At 53.6% G+C, this 15,190-nt stretch overlaps 1 protein-coding gene across 4 annotated transcripts in view; it reads left to right on the top strand.

The window, feature by feature from the left end:
* LTBP2 (latent transforming growth factor beta binding protein 2) overlaps positions 1-15,190 on the top strand; it is a 64,762-nt gene that overhangs the window by 5,860 nt on the left and 43,712 nt on the right. For all 4 annotated transcript variants that reach the window (XM_080595515.1, XM_080595513.1, XM_080595514.1 and 1 more), the window contains exons 2-3: positions 8-78; positions 4,299-4,536. In XM_080595515.1, the coding sequence (XP_080451641.1) occupies positions 8-78; positions 4,299-4,536 (309 nt within the window). The remainder of the gene's footprint in view (positions 1-7; positions 79-4,298; positions 4,537-15,190) is intronic.

Below are 15,190 nucleotides of genomic sequence, written 5' to 3'. Positions count from 1 at the left end.
TGCTCAGGCCCAACGTCTGCGGGAGGCAGTGCTGCTTGGGATGGACCGTGGCTCCTGGCACAAACCGCTGCATCAAACGTGAGTAGGGACGCCACGGCTTGCATGTCCCAAAAGCATCGTGACCCCGCGCGTGGACCCTGCGCTGGGCAGGGCAGGGGACGGGCATGCTCCCCACACCAGGGGCAGTACCAGGGCATCCCCCGAGCATCTGGCTTCGCTCAAGTGGCAGCAGCTGCTCAGATGTTTGGCTGGAAGGAGCTCGGTGTTGTTTGCCGCGGGGTCTCGCAGCGCTAGGGCTGCGCCGGGATAATTGCATTAGCAATCGCCGTTCGGGAGCGAGGGGCCAAGGGCTGACTCACCTCCTTCCTCGCTCTCTTCCCCCCCCCTCGTCCACAGAAGCCAAACGGTAGAGAGCGTGCTGTGCTGCCAGACAGTGTCTGTAAACAGAGCGGGAGGCCAGCAATGGCAGCATCTTTCTCTCATTAGGGGTTTTTGTAGGAGCCGTGGATCTGGGCTCGCAGCCACGCAGGCTGTTGAGCGCCCGCTCAGGTGCCGCTGTTCCCGAGGATTAATTAAAAGGACACCGTCAACACGATTGGGCCTGACAGTGTCACCCCAACAGGGGATGGGAAATCTCAGGCAGGACTTGGATGGAGACCGGTGGTGTGTAAACATCGCCGAGTTCCCAGCTACCTCCCCCTGTGGGTTTTTCTGCTGGAGCTCAAGCTGCCGGGGACGCTTGGCTGTGTTTAAAGCTGCCAGGGCAAGCTGGACAGCCCGTTCCGGTTAATTTCTGTGCTGCAGTGTTGTTCAATTTCTGATCCCATGCTCTTTGATATGGGGCATATCAGGGAAGTTAGCAGGGTGGAAGCGCAGCCAGAGGGAACCTCTTAGTGTGGTGAAGCAGGGAAGAAGTTGGCATTCGGGTCATGGGCAGGGCCTGGGTTTTGGTCCGTCCAAGCCTGGGTACAGGAGGAGGGGGGCCAAACACTTGCTTTAATCTAATCGCCATTGCCTACCATGCACGGTGACATCTTCCTTCTCCAGGGACGCTTTTTCCAGGGACTTTCCTCTTGCAAAACCTCCACACATGGCTGAACTCAAGCCTTGGGCAGATTTCTCCAGCCTTTGTATTTTTTTTTTCCTCCAGCTTCTAGGGCTGAAGTGCAGTGAGGACTTGGGGGTTTTTCAGAGAGTCAGTGACCGGGAAGATAAAAAAAAGAGAACTGTCTCACTTGGGGACGGTGACATTTGCTGGTGGGGTGAAAGCAAGCTAACAGAGTTAAGGAGGACAATCTCATAGATAATGTAGCTGCTCCCTATCAGCTCATCATGCCCTGCTCAGACTGATTTCTTTCCCCTCTGCTGAAGAGCAGGGTAATCCTCCTGCTCAGCCTCCCAACATTGGTCTGTCCATCTCCACCCTTATCAGCAGTATGTGCCGTGGTTCTCTGCTGCTTCCCGGGATGGCAGCCTTGGCCGGGCTGATGATGCAGGATGAGCTTTTCTCTGCCATGGGTATTTTAAAGTTTAAAGGAAACATTTTTTAATTGGCATGTTGGGAAGGACTAAATAAATCCATGCACTTTCTAATCTCGTACAGACGGGCTTGTGGTTAAGATGCTCGATGAAGGCACGGGGATCCCAGGGTCTGTCGCTGGCTCTGCCTTGGTCTCACAGTGTGTCTTCAGACAGCCGCATTAGCACCTGGGGCTTCTCTGCATCTGCAAAACGGAGATGATATTCACATGCTCTCTCCTTCTGTCTGTCCTCTGTGCAGTGACTGTAGTGTTTTTTTAGTACAGGCTGTTTTTCATTGAAGTTATGTTTTCAATCTGTTATTCATGCATTGCCATTGATCTACCTGCCTGTCAGCCTGCACAAATCTCTCACTTGTGTTAAGTTGTCCTTCCCTTCTGGGTTTGCTGACACAGTCAGAGCTTCAGGTTAGAACTGAGGTTACGTATTGTGTTGCATCAATAAGCAAACTTTTCCATGAAAAAGTGGACTAAATCACCCCAGCGGTACAAGTGCTGCAGCACCTTCCCAGTTTTCCTGTGGCTGCCTCAGCAGATGGACGGGTTCTCCCACAGTTAAATGGGACTGAGCAGGAAAGCAGCTCAGAGAGCCTACAGTGAAGATCTGCACCACTGCCCTAGACCTCGAGCAACATCATTGCTCAGTCCTGGGCCAGGCGTGTGTGCAAGGCGATGGGAGGTTGGACTCCGTGGCAGTCCCCGTGTACTGTCCTGCTGCCTTGCCTAGCTGGGTGGCTAGAGGCACGCAACACTTGTCCCTGCAGCGTCCTCCCAATCTCATCCTTTTATAAAGAGTTTTGAGATACCTGTTTTTGCTTTCCTTAAAGCCCCAGCTTCAGGAGCAGGTGCTTACAACGAGAAGAAAAGAGGGGCTTTCATCTCACCAGAAAGTGTTTATAACCCTGCGGCTGGGGAGAGACATCTCTGAGCAACCCCTAGGCTCGGAAGCCAGAAAGCAAAGAGAAAGACTCCAAATATACATACGTGTATATATTTAACTGTTTTGTTTCTTCTGACAATTTTATGGTTTTGGGGGTCTGACTCGTGATTTTCACGTTTGGAATTGGCAGCTTTCTGCTGAGGGCTCTGACTGTCCTACCTTGCACATCTAGACTGAGTGAGAACCAGTGACCTTTTAAAGTTCTTTCAAGTCATTTCTGAGTCTCCAAAAGAAACAGGGAAGTGGATTAATCCTAGAGCTGGAGTATTTCAGCTAGGGCCGCTCCCCGCCCATCCTGCATGAAGGCTGATCCCGTTCCCTTCTTTCTCTTTTATATCGGCTGCCTCGGGGGCTTTCAGAGTGCCTGGTGGCTTGTCGCTGCCGAGGGGCACAGCCTACGTCCCATGCCACCGTTAGAGCTGTATGTGGGAGACATCATGAGAGCTGCTGTGGCTTGGGTCCGGAGCTGCTGCTCTGGTGGGTCCCCTCTCTGCAGGATTTCAGCCTGCAAAGTGGCTGTTTGGCACCGCAGGCTTCCTGGGGTGGTGCAGCTTGCTGAGATAGGAGTTTGTTGGGAGATAATGGAATGGAGTGGGAGCCCATTTAAATCACAGCTGAGTTGTTATAAATGACATCAAATTTTGGACTGTCAGGCTTCCCCGAGACAGCTCATTCCTGCTTGACTAGGACTCTGTCTGTGTTCCAGGGTCTGCAGCAGAGGCTGATTTATTTTACTGAGGGATTTCATCAAAAGCTCTGGCTTTAGCCTATACAGCACTCCATGGCTTGGGTTCTCCCTTTTCCCCAATCTGTCTCTCTTCCTGAGCCTTAACACAGTAAAATAAAGGTCAAATGAAGTGTTCCAGCCAATGTATCGCTGATGCAGTTAGGAAAAGCTGATGGCAGACCAGTTTTGGGGTCAGGGAACGGTCCGTGCTGTAGTGAAAGGACCTTGGAGTCTGCACAAGGACTTCCCTTGCTTGGTGCCAGCAGGGCAATGTGGGCATGGCACACAGGGCTCGAGTTCTCTGTGTGTCTGTTGTCCAGAAAAGCAGCATGTCTCACAGACCTGCTTGGATCTCCCAGTGATGGATGCAGTGTGAGAACATAACCAGGAAGGGAGAGAGGTGCTCGTGGAGCCTCGGCAGCTGTGTGTGGAGGTGCTGGTACATCAAACTGGCTCCTGCGGCCACCCAGGGCACTCCTGGGGAATGGGCCTGGAGCACAAGTGGTAGCTGCACATTGCAGCTCGTCCACAGGCTTTCCACGTGGCTGGAGGTTAACGTCTGCCTTGCGTTGTCTGGTGAGGTTTCATGGCCTCCTGCCAGGCAGCCCTTACCTTCCTCTCTTCTTTGAAGGAAGACATCGGTTTTCAATGCCTCCTCAATTATACTTGCTCAGAACATCTAGCCTGGTCCTACCCGAGTGAGCTGTGGTTCCCTGGCTCTCGCTGACTGGGTTATAAACCCAATTTGGCATCTGTTAACTTGGGAAGTGTCAGGGTCCAGCATATAATTAACAGCACTTTCCTCCCGGGGCGCAAACTGAAGCTGATGTGCTGTAATTAGGAACACACGCAGGCTTGGAGAGTGGTTTGGGCATGAAATTAATGAACTGTAAGTCCCTGTAACTGCGGAGGAATTTGGGCATGGTGACTCCAAAATCGGCTGTGGGGGGAGAGCTGGCAAGGGGGAGAGGCAGGAGGACCGTGCAAGTCAGACCCCAGGACGGAATAAAGCAGAAAGGTAGCACACAAACCACTGCTCTGTTTGCTGCCAGGAGCCCTGTGTCCTGCTAACCGCCTGTCCGTGTCCCCCCAGCTGTCTGCGACCCGCCGTGCCAGAACAAGGGCTCCTGCAGCCGGCCCCAGGTCTGTACCTGCCGCTCGGGCTTCCAGGGCTCCAGGTGTGAAGAAGTCGTCCCCGAGCAAGAGTACCACCCGCCCGGCATCGCCCTCCAGCCCCCCGCCAGCTCCCTGCGGAGGAGGACCAGCACGGCCGAGAGGGATGCCTCCACACGAGGGGCTCAGGCGCCCGTCCCGCGACACGCACCCACCGGGTAAGTCTGCTCCAGGGGACTCAGTTTGTCCCCAGCGCACTGTCACGGTCCCCAGGCACGTATAGGAGTGGGACGTGGTCCCACAGGGGAGGAGCAGTTTGCCCCTGTCCTTCGAGAGGCCTAAGCGGGGGCAGCGGGGTGGGCCGAGGAGCAGGGTGAAAACTCTTTCTGAAGAGGATGTGTCCAGGGCACCATGTGCCGGTGGCACCCGGGGGCAGGCACACAGATCTGAGGTGTGCCGTTAAATGCTGGTTTGAGCCAAATGATGATATGTGTAGTGCCTCCGAGGTGTCTCCTCTCAGGCTCGAGCCGTTACTGAGCTGGGTGTTCCCTGCTTCTGTGTCACCCTGCTGTCGCGTGGGTCATTCCGCAGGCAGGTGTGGAAACAAAGGCTCAGCTGTTGGTGTTCAGAGGGGTTTGTTCAAGAGAGACCCTGCAAGAAGCATGTTGAGTTCAGGATGATAACTGTGGCATCGTCTGTTTCTTTTGTGTGGAGAAAAGCTTATGGCGTCAGCCTGCCTGCCATGAGTCGGTTCTGAGGTGCTCTCATACTCTTCCACATTTTGTGTTTTGTGAAGTCCCTCTGGAGATGTGGGTTCTTTGTTTATAGAAAAAGGCATGAAAGGCAGAATCAGTCACAGAACCAGTGGGTGGCTGAGGCTGCAGGGACCTCTGAAGGTCACCTGGTCCAACCCCCTGCTCCAGCAGGGCCACCCAGAGCACGTCCAGGTGTCTTTTAAAGATCTCCAAGGAGGGAGACCCCACAGCCTCTGGGAAAGGCACTAAGGAGGCAGTAAAGGCATGAAAGGTGCCGTTCCCTGACAAGTACCTCTGCTATTCAGGCCGCTTGGTGGGGATGGAGAGGTGGTAATGGTGCCTGCTGGTACAGGACAACCCACACATTTTTCAAAAGAAATCATCTTGGCTTCTTTGTAAGAGTCCATGGACTCTTAAACCCACTCCTAGAGGCCTGTGTCTTTCTTGCTGCTGCTTATCCAGTTGCTGGGCCTGAAAGACTCGTTGCTGGTAGCCACCACAGCTGAGAATTTGCACATGGCTTCCAGCAGAAGTCTCTCAGTAACAGTCAAGAAGACATTGCAGCAAATTATGTGCCCTGGCAGTGCCAAACCATGAGGTAACTTCAGTTTCTCCTTTTCCTCTGTGAGCTGTTTTGACTTTCTCTATCAGCGCTACTTGGAGCTGCCTGGGAAGTGGGCAATTTGGGCTTTGGTTTTCTGCGTTTTTCCAGTTGGTTTTAAAGCGCTTGTTGCACTTAAAGTAGCTGTTGTGTTTTTGTCTCTTGTGAAGCAGATGCAATGCATGGGCTGGAGACATTTTTGGACACTCACTCTTGGACATCTACAATTTTGGAGGGGCTCAAATGACTGAAAAGGGATGACTGACACGAGGCAGTTCACTGAAGCCAGCATACCTTGGTGCCCAAATGAAAGGCTGTCTAACGAGAGCCAGATTCAGCAAGGCCGAGGTGATATTCATGGGGAGAGGTGGCCAAGGCCATGCCATTGCTGCTGGGGAGAGGCTGGGTGCACAAGTGAGCAGGCAGTCTTAGCACATGCCCACGATCCCACTCGCTCCTGACAAGCTTCCCCACGGCAGTGACCTCCTCCCACCCCTCTGTGTGCAAGGACGGGAGGGGAGGGAGAGCGGTGCCCCTGCAAATACGCCACCTGTTTGAGGCTTTCCCAGTAAGGAACATGACCTCAGGCTCCGTGCGGAGGACACGGGACTGTGCAGGCACCGACAGAGCGTTGCTGTCCAGACAGACGCAGCGCCTAGCGAGTGCTGGGCTGGGAGTGCTGAATGCCCAGCTGCCTGCTCTACCTTAAATCCCTTGGCACAGTCCCAAAGAAATAGGATGCCGTTAAGGACCGTGCCATGCCTTTCCTCCTTCGTTCCCCACAGAGGCCGCAGGACGTCACCCCATCCCTCGCTTCAGCGAGAGCGTTGGATGTTCGTCCTTGGCAGTGCTGTGCGGGCTGGTGGGGGGCTGCCTGCACCCTGGCACTGGTCCCCGTCTGTGCTCCGTGCTTCAGCCCCTGGGCTTTTTCTCATACAATTCACTCGCTTAAGTTTTGTCCATGGACAATGTAACATACGGCATACAACTGGCACGGCTGAAAAGTCTTGCAGCTATTTGATGGGCTCTTTCCCAGCTATTTTTGAGTGTCCCCTTTGGCCAGCCTGCTTCTGGGCTAGCCATGGAGCACTGTAAGAGGGGGTTCCCCAGGCAGGCTGTGCTGCCTGAAAGCCCACAGCCAAAGGTGCACTTCTGCTGACATTGCACCCAGCTGTGCCCTCCCACTGCTTCCTTTGCACTGCCGCTGCTGTCATCTGGCCCCTGGCTGAGCTGGCTCAGTTCTATAAGCCAGCAAACACTAATGCAGCAAATTTAAGGATGATTTTCTGCCCCTGCAGCGGGGTAATTTTAAGTATGAAGACCAGAAGGATTGCAAAGCTAGCAAGGAAGGGGGTGGACTTCCCTTTTGGGGCAAGCCATTTAGTAGAATGGACATTTGTCTCATGAAACCGTGCTGTCAGACCAGTCTGAACTTGCAGCCTCGTTCTTGCAGTTGCAACTTCATCTGTCTCTGTGCTATTGCTGTTGTGCTTTCTGTGCTTCTCCATCAGGCTTTCTCCATACAAGTGGCCTGTAGCGACAAAAGCAAGAGGCATATTGGCCTTCCCAGAACTGGGTAGATCTTGCTCAGATTTGCAAGTACAAGGATTGCTTCTTAGGTGCTGGCAACACAGGCTCACCTTCACTGGGGTTCGATTCACTTACTGTGAGAGGAGCAGCTTAGGTAGATTTTCCAGTCCTTGGTCTCCTCCTGAGTAAGGAGGAGTCATGCTGGTGGCACGCTGACCTCTTGTAGTGAGCCCACCATGGTCCCACAGCAGCTGCCTTGCTTGTCTGATTTGCTGATAAGGAAGTGTAGAAGAATCTCGTGGGTGGCTCAGGGGCTGAGGACACTGGTGGTTCCAGGTCACACTTGTTGTGAGATGGCTTTGAGATCCAGGACAAACAATCAGTCCCCAATATCCCTGTGCATTCTCATTGCTAACAAGGAGGAATTGCGCAAGGGTAGGAGCTTGTAGACCTCCGAGCCACATTGTGCTGTGCCAAGACAGGAAATCAATCTTCACGTGAGTGAATTTGCTTTCTGTTTTTGTTTATTTGTGTATATATTGGCTCTATATGTGTTTATTTGTTCTGAGGTAGTAATCAGAAGCTGTGAAGTCATGTACTGGAACAATGCTGTAGTAGATGCTGCATAAACATGCAGCAAAAAGCATGAATCCTCCCCAGAGGCCTGCTCTCTGAGCAGAGATGGGGCTGATTCTGCTTCCAATGTATTCTGAAGGGAGTCTTCAGACAGAGATAGAAGAGCAACATTAGGGGTTATTCAGAAAATTTCTGGACCAAATATTCCCCACTTCCCTGAGAGGTGGGGCTGGCTTAAAATGGTTTCTTATCCTCAGCTGGTCAGACTTGCCAGTGATTTAAATTTAAAATTGCTACTGAGATGCTTCGGAAAAATGATGAAATCTGTCTGCCTGGTGGAGTCCGTGGGATTTGATGTGGTGCCTTGTCCTCTTGACTTGTGAGCTCTTGTACTGGGCACACGAGCTGGGAGTGCCCAGCTCTGTTCCTGTGCTGTATCGCAGGATATCCCACCTTTGGCACCGGGCGGCTTTTCCTGGAGTGCAGGAAACCAGCACCATGTGCTGGGTGCTGCAGTGTGGCAGAGCCTGTGCTAGACCTGTCTGCTCCGTCCTGGCCTCGGGCAGTCCTGCTGAGGGAGGCTCTTAGCAGCGTTTCCTTCACGGTGAGGAGCTTCAGCTGACACCAGCCTTCTGGCTCAGCACCTGCTGAGAAGGCATGGCTCGGAGATGGGCGGCTCTGGGATCACTTTGGTGGCTCTGAAGCTGGTGATGCTCAAGCTTTTGCTCCTGACAGCGCAGGGTGGGAGAAGTGTGGCTTCCCAGGTCCCTTCATGGCCAGGAGGAGGTTTGGAGCTGGGTGTCTGAGGGAGTACAGGGACCTGCTAGCTGCCGCAGAAGCCAGGAGGCCTCGGCCCGAGCTGTTTGGAGCAGGGAGTGCTCTGGAGAGCAAAACCCTGGGGGTGTTAGAGGCCCTCCCAGCACGGGCTAGCAGCAAATCCTTCCTCGTCTTGATCTCAGCCTGAATCTCTGCCCGGGGAAGCAAAGCCCCGCCGGATGATTGCGCGGGTGGAGCTGCACCTCAGCCCAGAAGCCGAGCTAAATGGAAACAGCTTTGTTTTCCTAAGGCTGGAGTATCGGAAGAATTCCTGTTTGTTTAGCAGGGGGTGGAGAGGGCTCGTGCCCCTGTCCCTCCGGCTGGACGCCTGGCTGCTCTGCGGCCACCTGTCCCTGTGGCCAGCAGCCCGTGGGGAGGGACCTGCCGCTGCCACCCCGAGAAGGTCCCTCCTGGGGGAGCGGAGTGCTGGGTGCCCGGGTGCTGGGCCCGTACCCACATCTGCCCCCGAGACTGTGCTGCCCAGGCAGGATGTGTGCGCTGGGGTAGGGAAGCAAGGCTTTCCTCTTCACAAAAAAAAAAGAAGATGTGACCGGGACCTGCAAAACATTTTCGCAGCAAGCCGGGCAAGGGGAAAGGAAATAGCTGTGGTACAAGGTGCTGAGACACGGCGCAGACAGCTCAGTACAGCTAAGCCCTGGAGAGCAGGGAGCTTCCTCTGGGAGGGCTCTGTTTGGGCAGGGCAGTTGCTAGGAGGTGCCTGCTGGTTTTGGGGTGGAAAAGGAAGAAGGCTGAGTTGGGACATGCCCGTCCCCCGACTCCTGGTCTCAGAGCCTGCTCTCCAGCACCCAGGAGGAGACATCTCCTCCCTTCCTGACGCGAGGAAGAGCTGGTTGCAGGCCTGGAGGAGCTGTGGCAAGCGCTTCTGGCCTGGAGAGGCTGGGGGAGCCTCGTGCCAGCAGGGAGGCCCTGCCAAAGTCTCTCTCCTCTCTCCGGGAAGCTAATGATGAGAACAGCAGGGAGCAAGCAGGAGGCAGGCTCTTGGGTGTGCAGCAGAGGTTGCTGGATGGAAAAAGTATATTTCCCCCCTTTTGAAAACTAGCAGAAGTAACTCATCGTGGTTAGAAAGCAGCTCCTGGTCTGGTGGCAAATGCCTGGTGTGCTCATTTCTGAGGAGAGTGGCATCCATGGCAGCCACTGTGTTGGCTGTGGATGGATGTAAAGCTCTCCACCCTGGGATGGCCGCTTGAAACATGACATTGAGAGCTGTGGCTTGGCAAAACCAAGCTGGATTAGCTTGTTGTCATTGAGGGCTAGCAGATAAAATGAAAAATCAGTGCAATATCATCTGATTTTTGAAGATGCTGCTCCAAACAGAGCAGTCTTCATTGTTAAGGCAGTATCTGAAGCCTCCTGTCTTGCCAGCTCTGAACTTCCCATGGTTATGAGGAGATTGGAGTTTCCTTACTGCCTTTCTTGGGCTGCTGCGGAGTGTCCAGGACAGTTTGCCCACTGCAGTGATACAGAGGATGCTAGGAGGAGGCCGGTACCAGCCACTCACCTTCTGAACACGCTCCTGCTCTTCTGCTCACTTATGACTGTCATTCAACTTACACTTATGAGGGTTACAACTTATTAATACCCAATTAGCTACAGGAAATAAAAGCCATCCTGGTTGAGAAGTCCCTCTGTGCAAGCGCGCTCCCCTTGTGCGGGCTGTTTCCTCCTTTGCTTGGGATGAGACCAGCTCAGGAGATGACTTTGAATTCCTGGGGTAAAATGCTGGTGCCAACCTTGCCTTCCCTGCTGCGGCGTGTTTATGCTTGTTAACTTGAATGGCATATTTCCCTAAAGCAGATAAGCTCTAATTGCAGCTTTTTAAGTGCTTCCCTATGGCAGTATAGTTTTCACAAGGTGGCCAAGCACTTATGTTCCTTGATCCAGAGCCGACTTTGAGTAGATATCTGAGACTTTATTAAAAAATTGAAACTGAAAAGCCAGTGCCAGTCCGTGTGAGAATATGCAAAAAAGAGATTCCACTCGGGGCAATGAGAGCTCCATAAGTTCCAGGTCTCAGCCCCTCTCCTGTTTTGACACAGTCGAAAGCCCTTGGCAGGCTGTCTGGGAAGCCTAAAGGAAAAACTCAAGCTACCCAAGAGGAGTGTAAATGTAATTTTTCTTATATAAAAATACTTCTATTTTTAAATTGCAAGATACACCTTCTCTAACCTGGCACCAGATACACTTGCTCGACTTTCTGGTGCTTTAAAGCTGTCAGCACCATTCTGTTTTATGTGTTTTATGTATTTACTTTCTAGGGGGTTGCATACACTTCAGAGCAGCAGGAGGATAGCGAGCTTTTCGGGCTCCTTTTAAACTCCAAATATGGTCTTCATATTAGGCCTGGTTCTTCTGTACCTCCTTGGGAGCCGTTCCTATAACTTAATTCAGCCTCTAGGCTTTGGGAGAAGACGTTCAAATGTAGTTTTCCTTCTACCTGAAAGAAAAACGCTGCTCCTGTCAACTTAGTCTGAGACTACATGCTAGAGAGCAGTGTGCACGGCAAATGCAATGTGCATGTGATGGGTGAAGTAGTACAGAAAATCCAGTTTATAGCCTATTTTATATACTACGCATCTATCACTTGGGACATTTATGACAATACAATTTACGTAGCAGTTGTGTAAAAAAGATGTTAAAAAAGCACCAAGGCCACACGATCAAACACTGGAGAACTTTTCCCTGATGCCTGCATTGGTTTGTCGTCCAGCTTTCTTTCAGCTTCCTTGTGCATACGGATTATGTTGCAGTTTGTCATACCTGGTCATATGCTGCCTTTTTTGGTTTAAGCTGGTACTTAAGCAAAATCAAAGGGGTTCTCTTTGGTTTTGAGCGTTTCCATAAATCACCAAGTGCTGGCAGGACACGAGGGATGAATTGAAGCTGATTTGGTACAAGGAGGGGTTGAAATGGAGATGTAGAAGTCCCCAGAAACTAAGCGTTTGCAGGAACTATGAACAGATTCGGACTGGAAAAATATTATCTGTTACAGCTGAAGGAAAAAATCCTCCATGGGAGGAAGAAGTCTAGAAGAAGGAGAGGCTGAGGTTTTGCAGAGTAGGAGCGAACAGCAAATTAAGCAGCAGAGAGCAATGCAGTGTGGCTGCACGTGAGGGACCAGGCGTGCTTAGGACATTGGAGGCAGAAGACCCGATCGCATGGGCTTTTTTCATGTGCTCCCCAGGGTCCTGCACTGAGTCAAGGCAGTTTTCATTGCCAGAAAAGATCCTGACAAATTGGAAGGGTGGGAGCTGAGGGGAACAGTTAACAGACCCACGTCTGAGCCAAAAGCTGGCCTGGGAGCATGGGGAGCACGCTCAGAGGCTGAGGCTATGTGGAAGGGGCAGGCAGCGTGTATTAGATTGCCTGTGCCTCGGCAGGGTGGCCACGATGATTTCTCAGTGACGAGGCTTGCCACAACACCAAAGTGCCAAACTCTTCCAGGGGCGTTAGGACAGGCTGATAACGACACCGGAGCTCTGCCTTCCCTGTCCCTGTGGGGTGCTCTGCGGAGGGCTGGTGCCCAGGCAGTGCCTGCTCCTGGTCCCTTCCCACCGCTGGCAAAGCCTGCTCCTCCCTGCTGGTCCCCGGTGTGGGTGCCGAAAGCCACATGGGAGAGGCGTGAGAGCAGGTCCACGCTCATGGTGGGAGGACTGTGCACCTGGAAACATGGACTTTGCCACCAAGCATCATGGCTATGTGCCATGGCTCTCGTCTTCTGGCTATTGAGCAGCTGGAGGGATGGAGCCAGTGCTGGTAACAGAAGAAATAATTGGGATGCTTGTTCTCTGATTCCCAGTGGTGCTGAGACTAGGGTAGGATAGGATAGGATAGGATAGGATAGGATAGGATAGGATAGGATAGGATAGGATAGGATAGGATAGGATAGGATAGGATAGGATAGGATAGGATAGGATAGGATAGTTCAGTTGGAAGGGACCTGCAAAGGACATCAAGTCCAACTGCCTGACGACTTCAGGGCTAACCAAATACTGAAGCATGTTATTAAGGACATTATCTAAATGCCTCTTGAACACTGACTTTGAGAGTGGGCAGCAAAGTGTAATGTCCCAATGTGGCTCTCGTGGCTCAGTGCTGCAGGTGAGGGAATCCTGTGTGTGACAGGGGATGGAGAGACATAAAAACCTAACTAAAAGGAGCTAATAGATCCAAAGGCCAGGTTGTTCAACCTGCATACAAGCCACTACTTTAAATTGAAATATGTCTTAGACCCGGAGTGTTCCCAGGGTGTGTGGGTGTCTCCCACACGGCTGTAGATGAAAAGCCTCTTCACCAGCTGAGAGGATTAAACACGTCTCCTCTCCACCCTGTGCCCTCTGGGCATGCTTTTCCCCCTGCTGGCATGCCTGCTGTGGGAGAGGCTTTGCCTGCCCTCTCTATACCCATGTAAAACAGGGGGAGACTGCTGGCTGCCCCCCCTTGCCAGGGCACGTGTGGGTGTGGGGATGAATAGGGCGATGTGTTTCCTCGGGGCTTTGAAGCGGGCAGCTCGGTGGAGGGGGTTGGAGTTGCTCACCAACAGGATGAATGTGAGCTCGATGCTTGTTTTCTGCCCGCCGTAGAGGGGGATAGGTCACCCCAGCTTCAGCCTGCCCAACGCCTCTTCTGCTGGAAGTTTCATCAGATGGGTTTGGGGTCCTCGGCGTGAGGTTGTTGTTGGATGGTGGTGGTGGTGCGCAACACCAGCTCCCCAGCTGTGCCGTTGTCTTCCCATGGGCTCCAAGGCGATGTTTTGCCCTTCTCTATGCCCGGTTGTGTGACAGCACAAAACCCGTGGCCGTGGGGACCTGTCTGCAGCTGTATGGCTGCACTGGTGGAGACCTGGGCCTGGTGGCAGCTGTTAGGGCACCTCTGCGTGGGTTTCTTCTCACCGAGTCACGAGAGAGGCTGGGTGGCTGGGCCTGGTGGCAGCGTTGTGCCAGTTTATCATGTGTCCGTAACAACTTCTGGGAATGCAGCAGCCCTTGCATCCAGGAAGGGGAGCCAGCTGGACCAGCTTCCTCGCTGCATTAGCCCACGCTGGGGAGCGCAGGGCCGGTGGACATGTGAGAGCACATCTCCCTGGCCACCCAGCACAGGCTGCTCCGCCACAGCAGGCAGCACACCTTGCCTCCCACCCCCCCCAGGTCCCTGCCTTGGTCTGTAGGGTGTGCACAGGGGGCCAGATGCGGTGGTTGTAACTGAGCAGCTGGCCTGCTTCTCTGCTGGCTCCATGTGAAGCTCAGAGCAGCTGCGGGCTGCATTTTGTGGTTTTTTTCCAGGGATGCATCAGCCCGCACTCCAGCTACGGAGCCTTCAGACAGCCCTCCGTCACGCCTGGCGTTTTGCAGTCCTGGTTGTGGCCCTTTGAGGGGTCAGCACCAACGTCTGACAGAGCCAGCCAGGGCCACCTGCTGCCGTGCCAGCCCCGTGCCGTGCCCTTGTGCCTGTCTGCACCCTCCTTGGGCCAGGCAGGTGCTGTTCCCATGCCTGGAGAGCTGGACCGCTTCCAGGGAGGCAGTTGCTTGCTCGCTAATGCGAGAGCACAAAGACGAGCAGTGACAGAGTGGCAGGTGGCACGTGTGGCATGTGTGGCAAGGTTTCGTGTCAGCAGAGAGCTGAGCAGAGATGTGTGAGCAGCCGTTCTGGCCAGGCTGCGCTGTCCTGCAGCCAAGCGGGACAGTGACTGGAAGGAGGAATGGGGTGGCCACTCGCCTTGATGTCCCCGTGACAGCCCATCTGGCAGGAGATCTGGCTGCAGGTGACTGGGAATCGGGCACAAAGACACCCGGCTGGTCACTCCTGTGGCCTTCAGGTGGGCAGGTCCTGCCTGGCACAGCCTCTCCCCAGCCGGGAGGGTCTTCTGCCCCACCACCTGCTTCTCCAGGCCAGGAGAACTTCTCCTGCCTTCACCACCACCCTGGAGAGCAGGGGGCTTCGGTGTCTCCCTTGCTCTCACAGGGGGTACCAGGGCTGAAGGCAGCCACAGGTGGGACAGTGATGAGCCAGGGGTGGGCAGGTTTCAGAGCTTTCTCTGCTGCCCGTGGGGATGGTAAACTGAGCCGAGATTTATGGGCATCGTGTGGGTGGGCTTGAAGTCAGGTGCCTTGTATGGTGTGGTTTCCCCCCTCCTCCCTGAGTCCTAACAGAGCTGTCTTCCTTGTCAGCATGCTTGTGAGCTAATTGATAATAGACTTCAGTGCTCTCTAAGCAGTGCCCCCCCTGTGCTCTGGGACCTGGAGTCTGAGCCATGAATCCCGTCTGCCTGCTGAGGAACCTGCTCCGAGTCCAAGAAAGGGGAAGTTTCTGGTCTGCGGTCAATTTGCTGCTTTCCAAGGCTGGCTGCTTTCCTCTCCCCCTGTAGACACAGACACTGGTGTGGAGGCTGCCCATTCTTCTGTGATGCTTTAGTGGAAAATCGGCAACCGCAGAGCATTACAAAGGGGGAAGTGAATCACTGCCTTTGGTCCCTGTGGCCTCAAGCGGCAAGGGCGTCTGGCCAAGGGGACAGGCGAACGGACAAGACAGATACTGAGCATGTTGTTTGGTGTTTCGAGAGCAGGGGAGAGCCCTCCT

Source organism: Anser brachyrhynchus, assembly GCF_964034855.1.
Source record: "Anser brachyrhynchus genome assembly, chromosome: 5".
Lineage (NCBI taxonomy): Eukaryota > Metazoa > Chordata > Aves > Anseriformes > Anatidae > Anser > Anser brachyrhynchus.
Note: the sequence above shows the minus strand (reverse complement) of the source record. Positions and strands in the feature narration are given on the sequence as shown.